Source organism: Prinia subflava, chromosome 19, assembly GCF_021018805.1.
Source record: "Prinia subflava isolate CZ2003 ecotype Zambia chromosome 19, Cam_Psub_1.2, whole genome shotgun sequence".
Taxonomy (NCBI): Eukaryota; Metazoa; Chordata; class Aves; order Passeriformes; family Cisticolidae; genus Prinia; species Prinia subflava.
In genome coordinates, this window is record NC_086265.1 from 3,044,618 (window position 1) to 3,068,370 (window position 23,753).

Below are 23,753 nucleotides of genomic sequence, written 5' to 3' on the forward strand. Positions count from 1 at the left end.
GTCACATTTAACCAGCCCTCCAGCATCTTCAAGTTATTTTTTCATCCCGGCCTATCAAACTGCTGCTTCATCGTACAAGTTCCTCGTGAGCTGCATGACGTCCTCGTACTTCCTCAGAACCCACCAGATGTAGGTTTTATTGTCTGCCAGCCCCATGGTGTGGCCCTGGGGCAGGTCCTGGTGGCCGGTGCAGGTGTAGAAGGCGGCGCCCTGGCTGAGGGTGGTGTTGAGCTGGCTGAGGTTGGCGCGGAGCGCGGCGGCGGCGCGGGAGCAGAGGCTCTCCAGGCTGCCCTGCAGGGCCTGCAGGGCGCTGAGGATGTGGTGCAAGGCACAGCAGCTGGCCTGGAACGCCGGGCACCTGGGGATCCTGTCTGCCATGTCCTTGCCTTTGGACACAAGCCTGTGCAGCTCAGGGTGGAATGTTGAGGAGACACAGTTGTTCTGCAGGGAGGGAAGAGGGAAATTGTTAATGCTTTGGTTTCCCTTTCTCATTTGAGTACCCATTTGTCGTGTTTTTGGTTGTGGTTCAATCACTGCATTAACACTTCCTCTGATCAATTGCACTGAGTGTGCAGTTCCTCTCCCCATGCCACGCTTGCCTTGCTTCTCAGCTTTTCTGAACCTTGGGTTCTATTCTTTGCTGTAGGGGCAAAATTTACCTGTTCCAGAGATGTGGCTTGGCCTGTGTGTGTTTTCATCTGTTTCAGCAGAGATGGTTTTGATTTCAAGAACAAATTCAGAGGAAATGTCAATGTTGGTTTTTATCAACTCTTGGGAACAGTCCCAGGAGCTGAACTTTGTCTGAGGCATTGACACCTTTTACCTTTCTAAGGAAAGGATGGGTGAGCAGGATTTTTGGCAGAAGTGCTAAAGCACTAGGGTCAGACTGTAGGGCAAAGCAATTGTCACCACGTTTCCAGTGATCTGACTAAATTCCTTCAAGAAGATGCCCAACAGGACTCAGGAGACTGAGAAGGAACACTGGGAATCAGGAAAATCCCAGCTGGCAATGAGCTGAGGCAAAGTCACCCAAGCTCTCTGCAGCTGCCCTTGCTCCAACTGTCCTGAAATAACACAATGAACGCCTTCCCTCTTGCATGGAAAGAAGACCCTACTTTAGCTTTTAACCCAAATACTTCTTTTCTGGTGGTCTTTCTAGTGTTTTATAATAATTCAAGAGATTTCCCCACAGACATAAGCACAGCACATGGAAAATGGTGCACTTACATAGAATTCAAACAACTCATGTGCTTTCTGTTGTATTACTACTGCCAAAGTCGGTATCTCCGGAGTGAAATGATTCTGCCTCTGTCCTGTAGTTATTTTGCTTTTTGGTGTCTCTGTTGGTGCCATGAAGACCAAAGGAACCAGTAAACAGAAGAGGAAGATTGCAAACCTGTTGATCTCTGCATTCAGATGAAGAGAGGAAACCAAAAGGAAAGAAAGAACACAATGATTAATCTTAATCTTCTCCATAGTTTTTTGCAAATCTTAATAGTTTTATGCAGCATTATAAATTTTTAAAGCATATAGGCATGAAGTGGCTGAGCTAGAGATGAACATCAACCAGGGCAGCCTTACAGCCTGTAGCAAGGGTAAGTTGCACCCACCTGCTCTGGGTTCCATGGCGGGATGGGACAGCAGTGCCTTGGCTGGGAGCTTGGTTGGAGCTGGTTCTGGAGCTTCTGCCTGCCTGGAGTGCTGTGGATGGGGCCAGCCAGGCTGCATTTAAGAGCTGTGGAGTCCTGCGTCAGTGGCTCCCCCACAGTATTTTTTTTTTTTTTTTTTTTTTGCCAGTGAGAATTCAGGGGTTTTTTCTGTTTTGAAAGATTACATCAAAAGTTGATTCAAACGCGTCTTCACTGATTGTGATCTAGGTGCAGTTTCAAGCTGACATAGAGGGTGTCCTGTGTCATCTCTTGGACTAGGAGCTTGGGATACTTGGCTTGGCCATCCCTTCTAAATCCTTGGGCTCTCCAAAATATGGGAGTTAGAACATCAATTCTTGGGTTTTTTATAAAGGTGGTTGGGAGCACGTTATTGCTGGCCAAAGGCATTGCTCCTCCTGTGGTCAGTGTAAGAGTGGGCCAGTGCAGGGCAGGCCAGTCCTCCAGTTCCATGTATAAATCCTTTTGCTGGATGCCTGTTAGACCCTGTTCCCAAGGGATGCTCAGGATCCCTCCACCCCATCCCTGTTGTCCATCTCTCCAATTCCCCTGAGGCTGTTTCTTGCTTCCAGTAACCAAATGCAGGAAATTCCCATACACACCAAAACAGAGAATAGGTGCTAAATAATGCCAAGGAATAGATGAGTTACCATGGCCTATGGAAAAGATGGTTCTGGCAGACACTTAGTTTATTTGAGGGTTTTATTATTATTTGGTAGGAAAATGGAGACAGAGAGAAAGAGAGATGTTTCTTTCTTTGTGTGTGGCATTCTTTAGGAATGTCCCTACAAAGCAGTGGTGGGTACAGGTGGCTCCTTTCAGGCAGAAGGGTGGTCTTGGAGGGTTTCTTGTTTGGAAGCACCAAACCTGCAGAGATGCAGTTGGTTAATGGCCCACAGAAAGATCTGTGGAAGGTGCAAGAGCTTGTACATAAAAGATGCCATTGGGCACTGCCAGCCCCCTTCCAGTTCTCCCAGATGGGCACAGCCAGGGAGTACTGGTATCTGGTCTTCCCCCAGTGCAGGAGTATCTCTTTGGGCAGCACTGGGCAATGGGGCTGAGTTAGTTTAAATAGTGATGAAAATAAAAGAAGCAGAATTTTTACAGCATTGCTTTTCCACAAAACACCATTTAACCCCTGGTAATTTTCTTTCAAAGACTTTCAGAAGGCTTTACTTCATTTTCTCCTAAGGACAGCACCTTACGTGGTTATTCCACTCCAGGACATGCCATTGTCTCATAGCCTGTGCAGGTTGTGCTCATCCTTTCCGGTCTGTAGAGGGCTGTGATAAGCTGCTGAGCTGATAAGGGAGCAGGTCAGCATCCGTCCTGTAAAACCCAACCTGAGAAGTTCAGCTTTCCACCACGTAACCGTCAGACACCACAGAGCAACTGCAGTTCATTTGGTGAAGTTCTGCTGACACACGCTGCTCTGTCAGCTCTCTAAAATGGAGTTTGTGGCCATTGCCTCAACACACCTACCGCTGGAAAAAGGAAATTAATCTCTGCGTGTGGAGACCTGATGCTGACCTGAGACACAGCTGTGGCTTTTGTTCCTGGAGCTCACCTACTTTTTTCCAAGTGTGGGAGCTGATATTTTCAGCCATGAGCTTATTTTCTCATGGCCTTACATGGTTGTGTGGAGTGCCCTCCACGTAAACTGGAGAGCTGGGCTTTCAGAGCTGACTGAGACCATGACTGCTTCTTCTCTGAAACCTGAGTGACACTCAGGACACAGATAAGGGAAATGGCAAATCCCATGCTATTCTTCCTGGCCAGAGGAGAATGCTGCTGCTGTACCCTGCAACCCCAGAACCCAGTGGCAACCCGAAAACCAGGGATTTATTCCTAGCTATGTGACCTTGGTGCTGTTCCAGACCTGCTCCACCCTCTGCCTGTAGTATTTGGTTCCATGGCACCCTCTCCTAGCAACAGGGACACAAACCAGTGAGCCAGGGGCTTCCCTGCCCGGCTGGGGCTGGATGGCAGCACCCGGCAGCGTCTCGGCGGCTTTTCAGGAGTACCTGCAGCACCTGGGGCTGCAGGACTTCCCCTGTGGCCTCGGCAGCTGGGTAGGGGTCTGGGGGGGGCACAGCCGTGGGACCGGGCACAGGGCTGCCACTGCCTCTGTCTCTCCCTGTCCGCAGAACAAATCCCGCCTCGATGCCCGCAGGAGCCCCCGGGCAGGGCCAGCGGGGCCGGAGGAGGCCGTGCCACCGGGAGAGGAGACCCCCGAGGCGCTGCTGGAGCTGCTGAGAGACCAGCACAGCCCCTGGGCTCTGCCCCCCGAGTGCAGCCCCCAGGAGCGGCTCCTGCGGGAAGTGGCCGTGCTGGCACCTGAGCTCCTGCGCGGCTCCAGAGTCTTCCAGGCTGTCAAGTCCCTGCGGATACTGGACAAGGGGGTAAGTGCAGCTGCTGGCACCCGTGAAGCTGCAGGCCAGGAAACTGTGTCTTCCTGCTGTGAGAAAAACATCCTGGGAAAAGGACACCTTCCCATCCCAGGGTCTTCCCAGGTGCTGCAGCTAGAGTAGAGCTTCTCCCCACAGCCTCCCCAGGATGCTGTGCTAATCCGTGTCATACGGATGTCACACAGATCAACGCGTGTCCATGTCACCCTGGCCACGAGGTGCCGCAGGGATGAGTTGGCCAAACCCAGCTCTTTGCAGGTGGAGGAGGTGGATGAGGGTCTGCTGCGGTTCCAGCAGCTGGAGGAGCTCATCCTCAGTGCCAACCACATCAGCAGAGTCCCCTCGGCCCACCTGCCCCGGAGTCTGAAAGTGAGAGAGCGCGGTCTTGTGGAGGATGGGGCAGGAATTCCCGTGTGGGAACACAGTGAAAGCCAAACAGCTCGAGGGGATGCCAGGAACAGCTCATTGCCAAGGTGTTTGTTGTTCCTTCTGTCCTGGGCAGGTCCTGGAGCTCTGTTGCAACGCTGTGGGTGATCTGCAGGACCTGTGTGCTCAGCCACCCCCTGAGCTCCAGCACTTGGGGCTGGGGTACAACCGGCTGTGTGGCCCTTCCCAGGAAAAGCACCTCACTGTGGATTTCTGGTAATGCCACAGGCTGAACGTGGGCTCCTGAAAGGGAAATGAGCAGATGTGAACAGGTGACCTCAAGCCATGGAGGTAGCCCTTTTTAGGGAAAATAAAGCAGGGAAAATTTTGGGAATATTCAGAAGGGTTGTTCCTTTGCTCTGTGTCTACTCTCCGTGCAGAGCAGTCTTGTCTGTGCCGTCTTCTGTCTCATGCCCAGAGGTTGTCTTGCTCCTTAGCAAGGTGTGGAATGGGGAGATCACCAGGGAACTGCCCTGACACCCTGCCCACCACAGCTCTATTTCCCTGGGCAGTTTTACTTTTTCCATGTCCTTCCCAAAGCCACTGCTGGAGGTCTGTAAGGATCTAAAGCATAGACTGCATCACCAAATGGTGCAGTGGGGTCATCAATGGATGCTAAAGAAATGTTTTTGTGTTGTGGGGCAGACTGCATGGCTCAGGAATTTGGAACTGGCCTCCAGATTGGATTCCTCAGTTCAACACAATTTGTGCTGGGGAAATGTGATTGTTGTTTCTGTTTTTGCACCAGGGCTGTAGCTTTCTATCCTCAAATGGGTGCTGGCTGCCTGACCTTCTTCCCTGGGTTCTCTCCTTAGGCCAAACCTTGTCTCCCTTGACCTGAGCTTTAACAGCCTCACAGACCTGCTGGAGCTGGTGTCCCAGCTGTCCACTCTGCAGAACCTCCACGTCCTGGTGCTCCAAGGGAACCCACTGGCTCTCATCCCCACTTACAGAGGCTTCCTCGTGGACAGCCTGCCCAAGCTGGCCATCCTCGATGACATCCACATATGGCCTGAGGAGAGGCAGCAGTTCCATGGCCTGGCAAGGCAGCCAGGTGAGCTCCCACCTTTGAGCCTGCCCGTGCTGACCCTGCGATTCAGGAGTGGGGTGTGCATTGTGGTTGAGCTCTGTAATTACAGTCGAGGTTCAGCCTTAGGCACAAGAACAACCCATCCCAGGTCCCAGCACTGCCTCAGTGTCCTGGCCTGCCTCAGCTTTTCTTCCCAGACACCATCTGGTGTCAGACCATGCATTTCCCTCCCGAGCTGTGGCAAGAGGAACATCTGTACTGGGGGAGGAGCTCACATGGTGCTGCACTGCCTGCACACAGCGGTGCCACCTCTGTGGCAAATCCCTGACTGGGATGAGAGCAGGAGGCTGGGGACACCCGGGATGGGAAGCCTCTCTTGATGGCCCCTCCTTAATGGGTTTATGGGCTGGATGTGCTTTTTGGAGACTCAAAAGTTGGAGCAGCAGAGCAGCCAAGCCAGGAGGTGTTTGTGTGGCTTTGGAGTGACCCCAGGTGGCAGTAATTTGTCACAGCATTTGCACTGGCTGGCGCCGAGGGATGCCAGGAGGTGGAAGATGGGACTTGGAGCCTTCTGCTTGCTCTGTTCCTTCCTCTCTATGGAAAGGAAGTGCTGCAGCTTCATGGCAAGATTGTCTTCCTTTCAGAGCTGGTCAGGAGTGGAGCACGAGTGGTCGTGAGCATTGGGGAGATGAAGGGACTCCCCAACCCTGAAGCTTTTCAGCAGCTGGATGTTGGCCCCGAGGGTCCGGTGATCACCTACAGCTACTGCGTGACCTACGAGTTTGCAGAGGCAGAGGAGCTGGAGCACAGGGGCAGCCCCGAGGTTGGTGCTTGATTGTGCCCATGGAAACAAGCAGCATGGCAGGTCACAGCAGGGGGAACTGCAGCTGCAGGCTATGGGGTGATAGCAGCAGTGTGCTGGGGACAGAATTCCCAAGCGGCTGCATCCAGCAGGACAAGCCCCAGCTGCCTGCATTCCACATCCCTCTGGGGGAGCCCAGAGCTCTGCATGTGGGAGTGCACTCACAGCCCCCTCCTGCTGACTGTGGCAGACCCTTCCCCTGGCACTGAAGCCCTGTCTTCCTGTGAGGGTGGGCTGGGGAATAGGATTTTGGAGGTAGATCCATCTCTGTTCCAGGGAACAAAAATCCACCAGAGTCCCACAGTGACCACGCTGGGTGTGGACAGCTCTGCTCAGGACGCAGGAGAAACAAAGAGCCATCAGGAGCTTGCAGCCACCGAGGAGCCCAAGGCCCACTCTGGTAATGAGGAATTATAGATCTTCTGTCCCATCCCTCAGGGCAGCTTTATAGCTCTTTTGGGGTGTGGTGGCATCAGGATGTCCCTCTCAGTGCCAGCTGGGACTGATGGATAACAACCTGATGGATAATAACTCCCCAACTCTGTCCTGGAGCTCCTTCTGTCCTGGGGAAAGAGAGGTCTCCTCTCACCTTTTTTGTGTCCCTACACAGCAAAGGTGTTTGCCACCCCTGGACAGCCCTGGGCAGCCACCATCGACTGCAGCTACAGGAAGGAACACATTGCCAAGGACTTGCTGGGGCTGAAGTCCTTCCTGCAGGCTGGAACGACTGTCTCAGTTGTGGAGGAGAAGGTGAGGGGGTGGCCGAGCTGGATGAAGGGGGAAGAGCTGCTGGGAGGCCCAGCCAGTGGCATCACCTTCCCTCTGGGAGGCAGGCTGGGATGGCAGTGACCCAGCTCCTCTCTCTGGGCAGGTGCTCTCATGGCCTGTGGATGCTGATCCAGAAGAAAACACTGTCCCAAAAAAGAAGGAAGGACAGGAGCAGAAGAACAGTGCAAAGGTAGGGTGCTGGGAGAGAACAATGACCAAATTATATCTGAGTTGCAAAAACAGTGATGGGAGAACGAGGACCCTTCTCCTGGGCCAGTTTGGTGTGTCAGAGAGTCAGATCTCTCCCAAAGTGCCCCATTTCTTTGAGGGGAAGGCAGCAGCTGCTGATGCACAGCTTGGCCAGGATGCAGTGGTGGGCATGGGGCTGGGTTGGGGTGGCTTCTCTCTGATAAAGGGTCACCAGCCTTCTGCTGAGGCCTCTGTCCATGTCCAACAAGCAGAAAAAGAAGAAGCAGCAGCCACGTGAATTCCCTAGCGACCCTCCCATCCGGAGCACCCTGGGCACCACCAGGGTGACCTTGGAGACCCTGCTGGCCACCGAGGACCTGGTGGCAACTGTGTGTGACTTTGGGGTTCTGATTCCAGACAAACCACCAGAACCATCAGTTCTGGAGGAGAAGGTAAAGAGCATGTCCAAGGGCAGGGCTGGGGTTCAGCAAATGTCCTCTTTGGCCTGGGAATCCATCCATCCATCCCTCAGTTTTCCTCTCCCCAAAATGGGGCTGAAATAGCCCTGCCTAACCACCATCCATCACTGCTGGTGTGTTTATTTAAGGCTGATATTAGGGAGAAGTATTGCTGCTTTTTCTGGGCCTGGGAAAACAGATGAGTTTATTTTTCCATTCCAGAATGTGTAAGCAGCGACTCGTGCTTGCTCTGGTGCTCTCTCTCAGCATGGCAGCACACACCAGCTGTACCAGCTTTCTGTTTCCTGGATTCTCTTCTCTGAGCAGCCACTCTGCCGTGCTCCTGCTCCCTCTCACCTCTTTCCTGTGCCCCGGAAATCCCAGTGACAGCACCCAGATGATGGCAGCTGTCACAGAATTGGATGAGGGCAGTGAGTTTCAACACAGCCTTACTGTGGAAACATCTCTCTCCACAGGTGGTGAAAAAGGGCAAAGACAAGAGCAAAAATCACAAAGCACAGAAAGGAGGTCTGGCCAGCAGGAAAACCGCGACTCCGACTTCCAAAGGTGACAGAGGCTGGAGCTGGCGGGGCAGAGGGTGGGGTGTGTGAGAGAGCAAACAGGAGCAGCCGCCCTGGCAGCTCCAGGAGCTGGGATTTGGTCACATCCTGAGCTGTGAATACAGACATTGACTGCAGGGCTCTCCGGACACAGCCTGGACTCTGGGAATCGGTGTCTGCACCAGCACCGAGGGTGGGCTGCCAGCCGCCCTGGGAGACACACACCGACAGCATCCCGTGCCAGGGGAGAAGGGCAAAGCAGATCTTTTTGGGTGAGAAAAGTGCTGCCCACTGCGTCGGCTGCCAAATGTGGGCGGTGGCGTGGGCGGGCAGCTGGGCGAGGGCTGCCTGGGATGCATAATGAGCTCCTCATCCACTGCCAACTCGCACCTCAAAGCACTTTGCTGAGGGGATTATTGTTCTCTCTGGTTTGGAGATGAGATGCACAGAGAGCCCCAGGTGCCCCAGCCAGACCCGAGGCTGCTGTCCCCCATGAAGAGACCACCCCGACCCCGCCGGGTGTGTCCCCTGCCTCCCCAGTGCCGAGCTCGGGGCTGCTCAGCCAGCAGCGTTGTTTAATCTGCCAGAGGCAAACCTCACCCTGCCTCTTACAGGTTATTTTTCCAGCAATCTTGGTTTTGACTGCAAAAATAGCAGTGCCAGCACATCGGAGGGGTAATGCAAGAGCGGGAGGAAGTGGGAGAGGGAAAGGGTGGCCAAGCAATGCTGAAAAGCTGCTCGTGGGTCAAGGAGGGCATGGAGAGGGCCAGGCCTCCCAGCACTGCTCACAGGTACCAAAGGAGCTTTGTTTTCCTGCTCTGGCGTCAGATTTAAGAGTGCAATTAAGCCACAGAGCTCCTTTCTTGTGCCCTGTCACCCACAGCAAGGTCCCCATCTCTGGGGAGGCTCTCAGAGCTCTGCAGTCCTTGGCTGTGTCTGCATTCAGAGAGGCCTGTGACCTCCCCCAGTGATCTGAAAAGAACTCCTGGAATTGCTATCCCCCACAAGAAGATGTATATTTGCAATGTACACTCAGCCTGTTGCTGAAGCAGGCAGCTGCTGTCAAACAGCTCAGCTCCAGCAGTGGTTGTGTCTTCCTTCCTTCCCTCCCTGGTGTGTGGTCGGTGCGTGCAGATTTCCCTTCAGCTTGAAAGAAGGTAAAAGTGCTGTTGTATGCAAGGAAACCCACAGCAATTTGAGATTTGTGCTTAATTTGGTGTCCCCGTGTGCCTGTGGAGGTAGGGGCTGCATTGTGAGGCCACTGAGTGCATTTGTCAAAGTGTGAGTGCAAAATTCACAGCGCCTAAAAATGAGCTGCACCCTGTGTCCCATGGCTGTGACTCACCAGAACACCCCAGCTGTGGCTTTTGGGGGCGCTGCTGGAGCCCTGCTGAGCTCAGTGTCTGCACATCCTGCCTGCCCCTGACTCACCAGCTGCTCATCACCTGGGGACACGCAGATCCTGGGGGCTGTGACAGCCCTGGGGGACAGGGAATGCTCCCAGCGGGGCTGTGCAGGGACCGGCACTCTCACAGCCGGGAGCTGGGGCTGATTTGCATCCCTCAGTCAGCAAATGCACACAAATAATAAGTCTTCTCAGAGGAATTGGGATCATTTCCAGACGGCTCAAAGAGGAAAGGCAGCGGGCTTTGTCACAAGTGAACCGTTTGCCCAGACACTGAAGGATGTCTTCAGAAGTAGTCTCACGTACGTCTCATTTTACCCCACACTTGATTTTCCAGGCTCCTTGAAATAATTTATTCCTGCATCTTTCTTTTGCCCTAGGGCAGTTTTACAACAAAAAGTAAGGCTGGACTCAGGTCATTGCTAGCCTAAAGATGCTTTTTTGGGCTTATCATCCCAAGTCATATTCAAATAGATTTCCCTCGAGACCCAGTCGGTGCTCCACACCGCTGCTTTCAGGATGATTTACTCTCTCAAGACAGTGACAAATATACTTCTTATCACAGAAAAAGGAAAAAACAAAGACACTGCTGAAATGGAGGAGGGCCAAGAGCTCCAGCTGGTGCCGCTGACAGTTCAATTCCAGATGCAGCTGCTTCGGTGGCCCTTGGCAGCCAGCACCCAGAGCCAGGAGAACGTGGCCATGGCAGTGGGGAAGACTCAGTGATGTGTCCACAGCAGAAGCATGAGTGGAAATAAACCACGGGAACGCTGCGTGGAGCCTGGTTTAGCTGAACGGCCAGAGCTGGGAGATTCTCCGGGGCTTCTGGTGGTCTGCGGCTGGTGCTGAGCTTCTGCAGGAGCTGGAGCGGGCAGGGGCTGTAGGGTGGGTGTGCCGTGCCGGGGACACTGCCCCGCTGCCGGTGCCAGCCCCCGCGGGCGGGGCTCGGGGGCGGCGGGGCGGGACGGGGGCGGTGGCAGCTCCCGGTGAATCGCGGAGGCAGCGGCGGCTCCGGTTGAAGCGCGGAGGAGGCTCCGCAGAGCAGGGCGGGGGCCACCGTGGAGCGGCGGCTCCAGCCCGGTCTGCGCGCCCCGGCGGGGCCGGGGGCTCTGCACCGTCCTCACCGGGTCCTGCTGAGAACCGGGGGGAAGCACCGGGACACGTCCCAGGTGAGGTGGGAGGGAACGGCTCGACTTCATCTGCCCGCCGGTCCTGCAGATGCTGCCATGTATCCCAGGATTAAAAGCCTTGTCCTTTACACCTTCTCGATCACGCTGCTGGCCGGGGTGTTGTATATGAAGAAGGAGGCAAAGTTGGCAGCATCGTCAGCAGAGCAGAAAGTGGCTGTGGCGGGTCACAGACTGCAGCCGTCGGTCCCGGACAGCGCTGAGCACACCAAGTGTTTGCCGAACTTGACCTTTGCCAATTCTTCCCTCGCCCTCCCGGAGCCTCACCGCGTCTTCCTAACCTACAAGCACTGCAGGAACTTCTCGGTGCTGCTGAGGCCTTCCAGGTGTAGCGAAGAGATGTTCCTCCTGCTGGCCATCAAGTCTTCCCCCATCAACGTGGAGCGGCGCGTGGCCATCAGGAACACGTGGGGGAAGGAGGTCTCCATTGGGGGCAGGCGTGTCAGGCTCGTGTTCCTCCTAGGGCGCTCCGAGGCCAAAATCCAGCTGCAGCCCCTGCACCAGCTGCTGGCATATGAGAGCCGGGAGTTCGATGACATCTTGCAGTGGGATTTTGTCGACAACTTCTTCAACCTGACCCTCAAGGAGCTGCATTTCCTCCGCTGGTTCACGGAGGACTGCCTGCACGCCAGGTTTGTGCTGAAGGGCGATGATGACGTGTTTGTCAACACTTACAACATCGTTGAGTTCCTCCGGGAGCTGGACCCTGAACAGGATCTCTTTGTTGGGGACGTGATCGCCAATGCCCGGCCCATCAGGAACACCAAGGTCAAATACTTTATTCCAGAGCTCATGTATGGAGCCACCTTCTATCCTCTCTATGCAGGAGGAGGGGGATATGTGATGTCTAGGGAGACAGTGCGTCGCCTCCAGAGCACCGCAGAGGACACGGAGCTGTTCCCCATAGATGATGTGTTTGTGGGGATGTGTCTGGCAAAGATGTCAGTGACCCCAAAGAACCACGCTGGCTTTAAGACCTTTGGGATCCAGAGACCTTTCAATCCTTTTGATCCGTGCTTGTACAAAGAGCTGATGGTTGTGCACAAACTGAACCCAACAGAGATGTGGATTATGTGGACGCTGGTGAAGGATGACAGCATCAGGTGTGCGGTGTCGGTGACACACAGCTACAGCAGGAGCTGGAAAAGGAGCTACTGAGGAGCCCAGCAGGACTGTGGCTGGTGACAGGGTACTTAAACTAAAAATCAGGTTGTGGTAGAAACGTGTCCATTACTAACAGACTGCACTGGAGCTGTCATGGTTTGGTTTGAGTCTTTTTCTGTCGGGGGTTACTTGAAGCAGTAGAATTATCGCAGGGTGGGGGTGTGGCTGTGGCTTGGTGAAGGTGCAGGGAACTCGGCTCCTCCCAGCCAGACTGTGCCAGGGGAAGCCACAAGTGCCACCTGCACTGGTGTCTGACTGCCGGCCAAAGTCAGTCTCATGTGGGGCAGCCAGCGATGACTAATGAGTGACAGAGCATTTGAAATTTTACTTGAAGGCACGGAAGAAAGGCCAGTATGTCCTGCTGGGTCTGCTGTCCCAGGGCAGCAACCCCACAGCTCCTACCAGACAGCAGGAGAAAGGGAGTGGAGTGGGGAAGGAAAAGCTTCAAAAATAAATGGCCCTAACACAGCAGTGATGATGAGGGACTGAGCTCTGCCTCCAGCATTTAGGCTTTTACAGAAACTCACAACAGGTTTACATGCACTGGAAACTTAAGGACGAACACTTTCTGATTTGGTTTGAGAGGAGCCATGTGTCTTGAATAACCATGGCAGTATTAAGAGTGGCTGTAGCTTCCCATGTTGTGTGGGAGGTGTTTGGTTCGTCCGTTGTTGTAATGCGTATAAATAAAATAGTTTTGAAAAGTATTTACATGGGAATGTTCTTAGGTCTCCTGAAAGCTAAGAGCCCTAAAAGCCAGGGAAGGCTGAGATCCCGTGCTGGGTATTTGCATTAAAGAGGAAAATGTTATGTGGAAATGGACACTTCTCACTTCCTTTTCTGTGAGCTGTTCTCTGCCCTGTCCAAACAAGATGCATCGACACAAAAGTGATTAATCTGAATGTGCTGGAGTTGATAATTTGAGAAAAGATCAAATATAGAACTAAGTTTTGGTGGTACTTTTGTGAAGCTTATCAGTGTCTTGCTGTGAGAGCAGGAGCTGTGGATGAGCAGGAAGCAGCCTGGAAGCCTTAGGGGAAAAAACAAGCAGATGAGTAAAGAGGAAGTGTGTGATTAGAGAAAGCAGAGCCCTTTGTGGAAGCGCTGCCGGGGGATTCTTGCTTGTCCTACAGACAGGGTCACCCTGAGAGCAGAGGTGTGGGAGCTCTCAGTGGGATGTTGAGGATGTGCTCCCTTGGCCCTCTGGAGCACCTGGGGTAGCTCTGGCTGAGCCCCAGGGCTGACCCAGGCTCTTGGGGCACAAGGTGCCCCCTCACAGGAGCTGTTTCTGTGCCAGGTGTGAGTAGGGGTTTGTCTCAAAGAACTGGTGGGTGTCCATCCTCAGGGTGGTCCTGAGCAAGTTGTTACTGTGTTTTCTGGGTTCATTAACGGTAGCTGAGAAGGTGCCTGTGTGTAGTTTCAGGTGTGCTGGCTTTGTAAACAAGGCCCAGTGTCAGCAGCAGACCCCGGGTTCTGGGCACAGTTCTCTGGGCCCTGCTGCTGGTCCTGGAGAGGAGAGCAGATAGAGCGGGCACCACGGTGCCCTGCGAGTGCTGTGCCAGCACTTTGGTGATCCACTCGATGATTCCCAGTGCAAACTCAGGAGCACAGAGCATGATGTCATGTCTGTTGTTGGCTGAGGTGTGTGGGCTGACCCCCACAGCAGCTCTCACTTCCTAACCAAGGTGAGGGACTCCCTCCTGCCCTGTTCTGGGGGTGATGTGGAGCCATTCGTGCTCCTCACCCCCACCTTGCCTTGGCTGGACTGCCTGGCTGGTTCCAGTCACATCTGCCTGGATGTGTGTGGGAGCAGCTCTGGGGCAGGAAGCGCAGGACGTGCAGTGAAACAAGAAGTGAGGTCACAGCAGGGCTGGGAGCAGGCCCTGAGAGGGGAAGAGGAACTTTCCTGGCTTTTGCCATGCAAATCTCCGAGTTACTGTGGCATCCTGACAGGCACACAGCTTGTTTGTGCACTCGGGTCAGGGGCTTGGCTGATGTTCTTCAATTGCACGAGGTACCAAAGGAGAGCAGCTGTGGTTAGAGGTTGACCTGAGGGTGCATTTGGCTCCTGAGGGCTCGGCTGTGCCACCACTCAAGCAATCCTCTCATCACAGGGTTTTTTTTTTTCCCTAATGTTCCAGCCCAGTTTGGCACAGCAGACACTGGCAGCTCCCTGTGAGCTGAATTCCAGGCTGTGCCCTCCTCCTTGGATGCAGCAGTACCCAGTGAGGAGCAAGGAAAGATGGCTTGGTGATTTTCTTTTTACTACTTAATTTAGAAATGAACAGTGCTGTGCACCTGAGATTGCGTTTGTTGCAAAGGCAGCCAAAATGAGACACCGTTTATGCTGCAGGTAAGAAAACTCCTGATCAGGCAAAACTCAATTTAGTAACAGCAACCTTGCACAGATGCAGTGGATCAGATGCTAATCTGTGGTGAAAACCTTTGATTAATGTGTGTTTTCTTACACAACCAGGCAGATTAACTGCTTCAAATCATCAGTGATAAGTTCTAGTGGATGCTGTTCTACAAAGCAAATTTCACTCCAGATGTCAAGTTAGGAAATGAATACAGTGAAAGACACCTGTGGTTTTGAAACCCGCAGTGAAACATTAAGCTTGCAAAAGAAATAATTAAGATTATTTCCTGAAACTTGCACTGGGAAACATTCAAATATGTAAAACTCTCTTTTGCTCAGGGCTTTGTAGAGCAGTACACAACAGCTGCCAAAACAATTTCGTTTATAACTACAGTATCTTGAAAATGAAATCTCCTCTTTGCTTCCTGGGGAACCTTCCCTAGAGGTGACTCTGGGTGAAATAAGTTGCTGTGCTGGACAAAACTGCACCAAATCCTGGATGACTCCATGGGAAATTCTCAGCTCCAGAGCAAATATTTCCCCTGACTGCAGCTCAGTGTGATTTGGTGCAGCTGTGGACTCAGAGGTTAAAAACTTTTAAATTCAAATAGAAAGCAGGGCCTAATCTCTGCCCCAAATGGACACACCCACAACAAGCTGCTTTTGCACAGTTTAATTAAACCATCTCCTCACAGACATCATTTATCTCATAGGTTAAAAACAAGGATTTTTAAATACACTTCTCTGGCAGAACCCTAATGAGCTCCCACAAACACACCAAGGGAGCAGCGGGACCCTCTAAGAGACACAATTACCACCAGGTCATCCCTCATAACAGTCTTCACATTTGCATAGATAAACATTTAAATAAATGAATCCAAAAGTATTACAAACAAGGTAAGTTACAAACAAAATTGAGGCCTTCCAAGTACTTGTAAAGCAATCGTTTTTTGGGGGAAAAAATGGAATCACAGGGTTATTTCAGCAGTTTTATACTCTCCCACACTTATGAGCTTGGGACTGTTGAATTTGTGGTTGACCCCGAGAGTTCAGTTCTGCTCAGTCCTCCCGAAGGTAAGGGTCATCATCTGTGTTTCCTGAAACCCCCTGTGGCAATGAGGAGTCCTCTCCTTGGGCCTTTATCAGCTCCTCTGTCTGAGCTTCAGCTAATTTGGTCTCTGCTTTCTGCGACAGCAGCCTCACCTCCTGCACCTGGGACTTCATCACCTGGATGTGGCTGCGGGCTGTCACCGAGGCCTGGTCTGCACCTGGAGGGAAGGATTGACACACTGGGCTACAGGAGCACTGGGCAAACCTCCAGCTATGGAAACGGGTGGGGTTCACATCTGCTTTGCTGTGTTGTGATGGCTCTTGGGCTGTATTAATGCTCAATGCTTTTACTCTTCATTTACCTCAAATCTTTTGTCTGCTTTGAGATGGCACTGCTCCCTTGAATTCTCCATCCCAGTGGGATACAGCTGGCATTGGATAGGAGTGATCACCTTGTACCAGTGGGATTGAGAGCTAAGCCCAGCCCAGTCCCTGTGTGCCAGAACCTTTCAGTCCTTGTCCCATCCTGGCACCTCCAGCAGTGGGAATACCTGTGGCACTGCTGAATTCCCACATTCTCCTCCCATGCTCCTACAGATTTCTGGCTCTGTTCCAGGCACTTACAGAATTAGGGTGTCTCTGTACACTCACTACTTTCCCTCCCTTCTCCACTCCAGTAACTTTGCCCATTTACCACAAACCAGACCATAACTCAGTCTAAGCTCTTGAATCTCTCCAGGGAGAAAAAACCAAAATTAATATATTTTCCTTTTTTAATATAACTAAATCCAGCTGGAAAGCCCTACTGGACTCACAGGCAGCCTTGGTTCTGTGGCTCCTAGGACTGTGTTTGAGCCTTGCATTTAAAAATAACGGAACTCTTCCCTCAAACATTTTTAGTCTTGACCTAAACCACATGTGAAGTTTCCAGGCCTAGTTCTCAGAACACACCTACAGGCTCGTGGCCAAAACCAGAATGTACGTGCTTAGCACCTCTAAAAACCAGGCCCCAGCTGTCAGTTGTGCTGTTAATTGAATGTAAATTGTGTGTGTGAGCTGTGCTGAGAGAGGGAAAAGGGCAGTGCTGCTGCCTGTGCTCACCTGCCTGGTAGGCGGCCTCTGCCGCCATCTCCGACAGCCGCAGCGCTGTCATCCAGCTGGACTCCAGCCTGAGGTATTCCTGCTGCTTGGCGGTCATCTAGGGGCAGGAGACAACATCAGCAAGGTGTAACAGACCCCAGAGCTCTCCTGGGCTGTGGGGAGCAGGGCTGGGGAGGCACAGGGTGAGGGAGGTTTGTTTGCTTACATCCACTCTGGCCCCTATGACCACCTGCCAGACTGCATCCACCTCTTCCGAGTTCATCTTCCCAAGGAGGTTTGAGTATTGCTTGTAGAGAGACACCAGGGTATAAACTGCCTGTGAAGGAATCATTTTGCACAGTTACCATGACAACCTGCACAGCTCTCGTGTTGTCTCAGTGTTACCTGGTGGTAATTAGCAAAATTACTTTTCATACACTTGATGTACTAACAAGGATGTGAACTGGAATGCAAATACTTTACTCAAATTGGCACTTTATTTGCAAAATTAAAATTGTGTCTTGTTTCAGATTTCAGTATGGGTCACACCGTTCTTCTGATGGAGCTCAGTTCATGGCCCTAGAGAGGCTGAGAAGGGCAATAAAATGCCCAAGAACAGAGAACTTGGTACACAGGTAATATAAATAACTGTTGGGAGCTTCTTCAGCCCCAGTTCTGAGCTCCAGGGTCATTCTGCCTAAGTAAAAAGAGGGAATTCTTACAAGACCACAGAAGGACAGGACAAGGGGACTGGATTCACGCTGACAAAGGGCAGAGTTGGATGGGATGTCAGAGAAAAATTCTTGGCTGTGAGGGCGTTGAGGCCCTGGCACAGTGCCCAGAGAAGCTGTGGCTGCCCCTGGATCCCTGGAAGTGTCCAAGGCCGGGCTGGGTGGGGCTTGGAGCAACCTGGGATAGTGAAAGGTATCCCCGCTCATGGATGAGCTTTAAGTCCTTCCAACCCAAACCATTCTGGGATTGTCTAATTTAAACCCAAAAGAAACATTTTAACAAAGCTAAAAGCAACTTCCACATTTGGCATAGAACAGTGACCCCATGGCTCCTGAGGGACCTGACATCCTCAACCCCCCACACCTTTTTGGTTACATTAACATTGCAAAAAGCCCGTTTTGAGCATGGTTTGAGCTGTGGCTGGTGCCAGAGCAGCTGGCAGTGCCAGCAGTGGCTGGTGCCAGGCCTGAGCCCTGAGCTCACCTTGGTGTACTCGGTGAGCGCCTCGATCAGCGCGTAGGTGGTCTGGGAGAGCAGCGTGGCTGTGCTGTCTGTCACCAGCGACGCGGCCCTCCTGATCAGGGCGTCGTTGCTGAGGGACCCCGAGCTCTGCTGCTGCAACACAGGACACCCGTGTCACCTTCCCCCGGCCCCTGCAGGCACAGCTCCCACACAAAGGTGAGGAAAACCCTCCCGCCTGCACAGCTCTCCCTGGGGATGCAATCCCAGCGGGAGAACCGGGACAACCAGGAGGGGCTGGGAGCTGAACTGGGGCGAGGAGGGGGTGCAGGGGGTACCTCCACGACGGGGACGGCGCACAGGGCCACCCCCAGCCCCACGGCCTGCTGCCAGCGCCCGCTGCTGCCCGCCGCGCCGCGCGGCCGGGCGCCCGCCAGCACCGGGAAGCTGCGCCTGGAAAAGCAAGAGGCAAAAGTGAGCGGCAGGAACGTCCCCGTGAGCCCTGAAACGGGGAGCTCCGAGGAGAACACCCCCAGCAGCTGCTCCAGGAGAACCTGTCTGTCTGTGCCAGACTCCTACTGTGCAGCTGTGTGACAGCAAATGAGTAAGTCTGTTTAAATTTCGTATTACTGTTCAGTCATATGTGCAAGAAAAGGCAAGCACAGTAATTATTAATACTGTTAATACTATCAATACCATTAATACTATTAATAATTAATTATAATTATAGTGCATTACTAATAGTTCTAGAGAGAAAATGTACCTTAGCTGGTACCAGCACAATGCTGATAGTCAATAATACTGGAAAAGAGGTTTAAAAAAATGCTTAAAAGTGGCGTGTGGTACGTGCAGGTGAGGAATGAGACAGGTTTGTTACAGTCCAGCGACACTTGGGTCTCTGTGGCCAGTTTTATTTACAACCCAAGCTGTGCAAATGCCCTGAGGTCAGGGTCCGTTACGGAAGTACTCGAGCAGAAAAACAGAAGCACAGAGCAACGAGAATCTTTTTTCGTTCTACAGCAATTTAATGAAAACAACCGGTCGTTTTTTCCTTCTTTTACGGCGTGTGCTCTTCAACCTACAGCACGCGGGTGGGGAGCGCGGTGTGGGCAGCGCGTCTCCCCCTCAGCCTGTCCCCCCGGCCCGCCGCGGTACCTGAGCACGGAGCAGCAGCTCCGCAGCCACCTCCCGCCCGCCGCCATCTTGGCCCGCCCGGCGCGCGGGAAGTGACGTCACCGCGCACACCTGCGGGGGCGTGGCGGCGTGGGCGGGGCCCGGCGCGGCGCGTGCGCGTGCGCGGAGGGGCGCGCGGGGCCGTGAGGGCAGTGGCGGGAACGTGAGGGGGGAGCGAGCGGGAGGTGTCCCCAGGAATGTCCCCAGAGCTGTCCCCGCGTCCCCTCCGCCCTCACTGCCCTGTGCAGCCCGAGTCGTGTTGGGAGACACCTCCTCTGTGTTTCGCCGGCATGTCCAACTTGGCAAGGGTCAGAAATAGGCAAGTTTCTGGGAGCCCAGTTGCTGGGAATGTGATGGAGATTATTGAACAGGGTCTTACCTAATTGTTACAAAGTGTGGAATGTGTGATGGGTTGTTCTTTGGTGTTTGGTTTTGTAGCTTTCAAGCCTGACGAACAAGAATATTTAATAATAATAATAATAATAATAATAATAATAATAATAATATTTAAACATGAATATTTAATCCGTGAAGAGAGCAACCAACAACAGCAGTTTTGAGCGATGTCCAGGTGTTGGAAAACCGAATTACCTGGTGGTGGAATTGCCTTGATAAGGTTTAGGGTTTGATGTGTTGCAGTGACATTAGAGCCAGGAAAGGTGAACAAAGCTTGGGAAGAAGGATTTGGAGAAAAGGAATGTGGAATTTATGGGTCATGAGGACATTGGGCAGAACCCCCAAGATAAGGAAGAAACTAAAAAACCCAACTTTGCACCTGTGCTGCAATCAGCTCCATTGGGTAAAAGGGAATTCCAGCAGGGACAGAGCGTGACCAACGCAGTCCTCTTCACAGCCCTGGTTTAATTCATGTTTATTGTTCTAAAGTACATGATGCTGCTTTGATTTTAGTAGTTGCGTGCTAGTGTTAATCTCCACCTTCTCCAGCAAAGGTTTCCCTTGCAATTCCACACAAAACAGCCTTGATCAATTAAATCTATTCTTGTTAGTTGTAGCAGGAATTCTTATTCTCTCTCCTGTTTTTAGAGACTCAGTCAGCACAGGTTACTTTGCCGAGGCAGTGCTGTATCACACATTCTTCATCTAACTCTATGCTTTAAACATTTGTTCAAAATCCTGGCACACCCGAGAGCGCCAGGTAACAACCCTGTACCTCATAAAACTGTAGGGAGAGGGGAACCTTGTGCTGATTTGAAATGTCTTTTCCCAGGATTTCTAAAACAAATTACAAGTAATTTCTGTGTCTGCCTTCACACCCTTAATGAGGCAGGGTAGGACAAGGCAGGACTTGTTTGTTGAGATGCTGGCGTGGTGTCGCATCCCTGTGCTGCGCTCGGCAGGGTGGGAACATCAGGAGAAAACTGCTGGGAGGCTTTTAAATACTTCAGAGAACAGAAACAAACGCCCGGGAGACACAAAGAATCTGCGAGAGCCACAAGGATCTGTAAAGTGCACGCACGGGGATACCCTTTCTTTTAACCTTTATTGTTTTTACATAGGAAAATAAGACCGCGGCGAGGCAGCGACAGCACAGAACCCTCGCGGGTTTGGCGCAGGGGGAAGGAGCCTCCATCCCGTGTGTGGAGCTGTGCCCTGGAGCCTGTGGAGAGCCCGTGGGAGCAGGAGCAGGGGCAGAGCCCTCATTTGAGCACCAGGAAATAGGTGGTCCAGCCGGCCAGCAGCAGCGCCCCGAGCAGCACCGTGTAGCTGAACAGCACGAAGGCCAGCAGCTCCCGCAGCACCTTGAGGAAGTGGATGGCGAAGGAGTCCGGCATGGCTCTCCCGGCTCCCTGGCTGCTCCCTGCTCCTCCTCGGCCTGGAAGGAGAGGAACAAGGTGAGTCTTCACAGCAGGGACACCGCCCTGCCGTGGGGAGAAATCCTGTGGTCAGGAGGGGTGGGGATCACCTGGAAGTGATCACCACGTACAGAGTCCTGCCAAGGTGTTGAAAGAGAGTTTGGGATCTGTTCAAAGTCTCCAGATCAGGACTGGTAAGGAAGCAGATGGAAACACAGACACAGGCAGTGGGCACGGCCGTGGGGGCGAGGCTGGGGGCTGTTACAGAGTCCAGCTGCCTCCTGAATTTCTCCCCTGGGGCTGTGGTTGTGCGTCCAGGAAGCGGCAGGATCAGAGCGGCTGCTGGTGGTGCATTACCAACAGCGTGTTCTCATCAAAGTGGTCAATTCCTCCAAGGAAGCCACCATTAATATTTAATTCTATAATTGCGTCTAATGGAGGTACTGGCACAAACTGAGCCTTTTGTTTAAGAGTGACGAAAGCTGAGGCTTAAATACAAGTTTGCACAGGCAAATATTTATATCTTGCGTTAAAAATAACCGTTAAATGGGAGATATGGTATAAGATGCCTTAGAATTCATCTTCTAGCAGTATTGTATAGTCATAGGTACACATTTGTTTGGAAGTGATTGCTTATTTGTTAGTTAAGTTAAATCTGAACATTTCCCCAAAGTCACTGGCTTCTTAGATTTGAAGCTGTGAAAACTCACCTAAAAAATTCTGTTATCTCTTCAATTGACATATTCTTTTAAATTTTGATCACAGCTGTGCCTGATCAACAATATCAACGCTCTTGGTCAAGCACAAAAAGGGAGCTTAAAATCAGACTTAGGATAAAAACTAACCCAAAAGGATAAAAACTAACCCAGAAGGATTACTTCTCTTCTGAACAACCTAAAGCCAGATAAACTAAACTGAATTCCTGTCCTGCTTAGAATGCTTTTTAAAGAGCTCTTGTGATAAGGATTTCACATTTTGGTGTTGAGCTGTTGCTCAGGCACATGTACACAGTACAGGAGTTACAGCATTTTTAAACCAGCTGTGGTTTCTCTGCTGTTCAGAGCGCTACAGTTTTCTGTGCATAGGCTGTGCAAGATTTCTGGTTATCTAGAAAGATGCTGATAAAGAAACAAACGGCTTACCCAGGCAGATGATGGGCTCAACTTCGGCAAGTTCCTGTTTCTCCCTAGTTTTGTCCTGCAGCTGTCCCTCTTGCAGGGGGTTTGCAGGCTGATCCCGCTGTGATCCAGGAGCAGGAGCAGAGTGTGTGTGTGTGCAGCCCACGCCAGGACTGAGCTCGAGGTGTGGTCAGCACCGGTTATGATCCGACAGCGCCGTGGTGCTCCGAGCAGCCAAACACTCCCCTGCCCCTGGAGGGCTTCTGGCAGCAGCATTTCCAGAGTGCCACGGAGTCACCACATCAAAATGTGCATTTGTTGAGATGTAGAGCTCTGCCTCTAACAAAACGTTGTGTCATCTCACACGTTTTGTTCTGTTATCTCGAAGGCTGCAGTGCCTCTTGCTGTGTTCCCTGAGTGCCCTGTGCTCTGTGAGCCACCTGGGGAGGAGGATGCTCACACAGAGCTGGGGCTCATCCCCTGCGTGGGACTGTGCAGGCTGAGCCAGGATCTTTTACCAAAAGTCAGTGAGGGCTGAGGGCAGCCCAATTCCTGTCCCCAGGTCACTGCTGTAGTGTCACCCTTACCCTCCCTCCCAAGGAGTCATCCCAACCTTTAGAGCTCAAATGCTGCAGCTCCTTTGCAATGAGGCGAGGAGGGAGCCAGGCTCTGTTTATTCTTAGCAAAACTGCTTCTGATAATGTTGTATGAAAAGTAAAAGTCATTTGGGGCAGAGGTTGGCTAATATTTTATTTTTTTTTGGTAGTAATGCAGACAGCAGAGAGAAGGAAGATTACATACTGCAAATCAAATCTCTTACCTACAAAGATATTATGATGTAGAAAATGGTCCCTTAATTTAATTAGGTTCTCTTGTTATCGAATTATTACCCGCATGGTCAGCAGGGCCTTGGACAGACACAGAACATCATCAGCTGCCCAGGAAGCCTGTTAAATAGTAATTGCTCCTCCGGGGAATTGATCAGCGTCAGGATGGCTTTTTTTCTGTTGTTGAATAGTTCCAGGAAGAGGCTTTGTCTAGGTGGAGTGGTTACACGGTTCTAGCTCAGTGCTGGTGCAGGATGCAAAAAAAGAGGCAGCAATGTTGGTGATGAATTCAGAGTTTAGCAAGTGTCTGGTGTAAACTCCTACCAAAAAAAGTTTTGTCTGTGTTGCTGATTGCTGGCCAGGGGAAAGGTGAGACAGTCTTTGTTTTCCTTTATTCACCTGTAGTGTGGCTTTTACACAGCAGGACTTTAGCTCAGAAACCAGACAGGTCAGTATGTCCTTAGGATTAGTTCAACTGTTAAGATTTAAAAAAAACAAACCCCAAAACCAAACCAAAACAACCCCCCACAAAAACAAAACCAAAAAAACCCAAACCAAAAAACCCACAAAATAAAACAACAAAAAACGCCCCCAAACTGGAAATTACTACAAAGACCCTCAAGGCCAACCCAAGGACAATCTGAGTCAATTTGTTTTTCCCTGCACAGTAACATCTAATTTTTGATCCAAACCTAATTCAGGTTTCCTTTTAAATACTCTGAAATTAGCTGCTTCAAGTGGAACTTGCAGAGCAAACAATCCATGTTTGCTCTTCTTGCACTCATTGAAGTTGCAGCATGTTTTTTGTTAAGTCTGTCTACAAGTTGCCTCCCCACCTGAAGTAGAAACTAAAATGACTGAAATGATTATTTTTCATCAAAATGTAAGAAATCACACAAGTACATCTAAAGTAGTATGGTAGGTGGCAGAACAGAATGAAATTTTGCATGAGCCTTTATTAAAAAACACGTGGGTTTTAGAAAAATATTCAACATAAGTTATTCAGTTATCCTGGGA

The 23,753-nt window shown here is 51.7% G+C and overlaps 4 protein-coding genes and 1 long non-coding RNA gene across 11 annotated transcripts; 3 read left to right on the forward strand and 2 right to left on the reverse strand.

Moving 5' to 3' along the window:
* Positions 1-3,582: 3,582 nt before the first annotated feature.
* LRRC43 (leucine rich repeat containing 43) lies at positions 3,583-10,546 on the forward strand. Of its 5 annotated transcripts, none has more exons than XM_063416175.1 (13): positions 3,583-3,739; positions 3,815-4,069; positions 4,214-4,444; positions 4,578-4,717; positions 5,317-5,555; positions 6,176-6,354; positions 6,670-6,793; positions 7,004-7,143; positions 7,265-7,351; positions 7,620-7,802; positions 8,285-8,375; positions 8,494-8,640; positions 10,339-10,546. In XM_063416175.1, exons 1-13 carry the CDS (start codon positions 3,650-3,652, stop codon positions 10,497-10,499), a joined length of 2,067 nt encoding a protein of 688 aa, XP_063272245.1. In that variant the 5' UTR covers positions 3,583-3,649; the 3' UTR covers positions 10,500-10,546. The 5 variants fall into 5 exon arrangements, with proteins under 5 accessions (XP_063272245.1, XP_063272246.1, XP_063272247.1 ...); XM_063416176.1 differs by having other exon boundaries at positions 7,623-7,802; XM_063416177.1 differs by having other exon boundaries at positions 4,334-4,444.
* A 181-nt stretch (positions 10,547-10,727) lies between these two features.
* B3GNT4 (UDP-GlcNAc:betaGal beta-1,3-N-acetylglucosaminyltransferase 4) lies at positions 10,728-13,018 on the forward strand. Its single transcript, XM_063416183.1, has one exon. The coding sequence runs from the start codon at positions 11,000-11,002 to the stop codon at positions 12,116-12,118; it is 1,119 nt and encodes a 372-aa protein (XP_063272253.1). The 5' UTR covers positions 10,728-10,999; the 3' UTR covers positions 12,119-13,018.
* Positions 13,019-15,141: 2,123 nt separating this feature from the next.
* On the reverse strand, positions 15,142-19,061 carry DIABLO (diablo IAP-binding mitochondrial protein). 2 transcript variants are annotated; one of them, XM_063416185.1, is made up of 6 exons: positions 18,960-19,061; positions 18,143-18,257; positions 17,829-17,957; positions 16,840-16,950; positions 16,635-16,731; positions 15,142-15,751 (listed from the first exon to the last, which is right to left on the reverse strand). In XM_063416185.1, exons 1-6 carry the CDS (start codon positions 19,004-19,006, stop codon positions 15,543-15,545), a joined length of 708 nt encoding a protein of 235 aa, XP_063272255.1. In that variant the 5' UTR covers positions 19,007-19,061; the 3' UTR covers positions 15,142-15,542. The 2 variants fall into 2 exon arrangements, with proteins under 2 accessions (XP_063272255.1, XP_063272254.1); XM_063416184.1 differs by having other exon boundaries at positions 17,829-17,960.
* A 250-nt stretch (positions 19,062-19,311) lies between these two features.
* Positions 19,312-22,066, reverse strand: LOC134560317 (uncharacterized). Of its 2 annotated transcripts, none has more exons than XM_063416186.1 (2): positions 21,934-22,066; positions 19,312-20,811 (listed from the first exon to the last, which is right to left on the reverse strand). In XM_063416186.1, exon 2 carries the CDS (start codon positions 20,768-20,770, stop codon positions 20,636-20,638), a length of 135 nt encoding a protein of 44 aa, XP_063272256.1. In that variant the 5' UTR covers positions 20,771-20,811; positions 21,934-22,066; the 3' UTR covers positions 19,312-20,635. The 2 variants fall into 2 exon arrangements, with proteins under 2 accessions (XP_063272256.1, XP_063272257.1); XM_063416187.1 differs by lacking the exon at positions 21,934-22,066 and adding an exon at positions 20,923-21,866.
* Positions 20,694-23,368, forward strand: LOC134560318 (uncharacterized). The gene is made up of 2 exons (XR_010082711.1): positions 20,694-20,830; positions 21,982-23,368. It is a non-coding gene; the product is annotated as an uncharacterized LOC134560318 (long non-coding RNA).
* Positions 23,369-23,753: the final 385 nt, after the last annotated feature.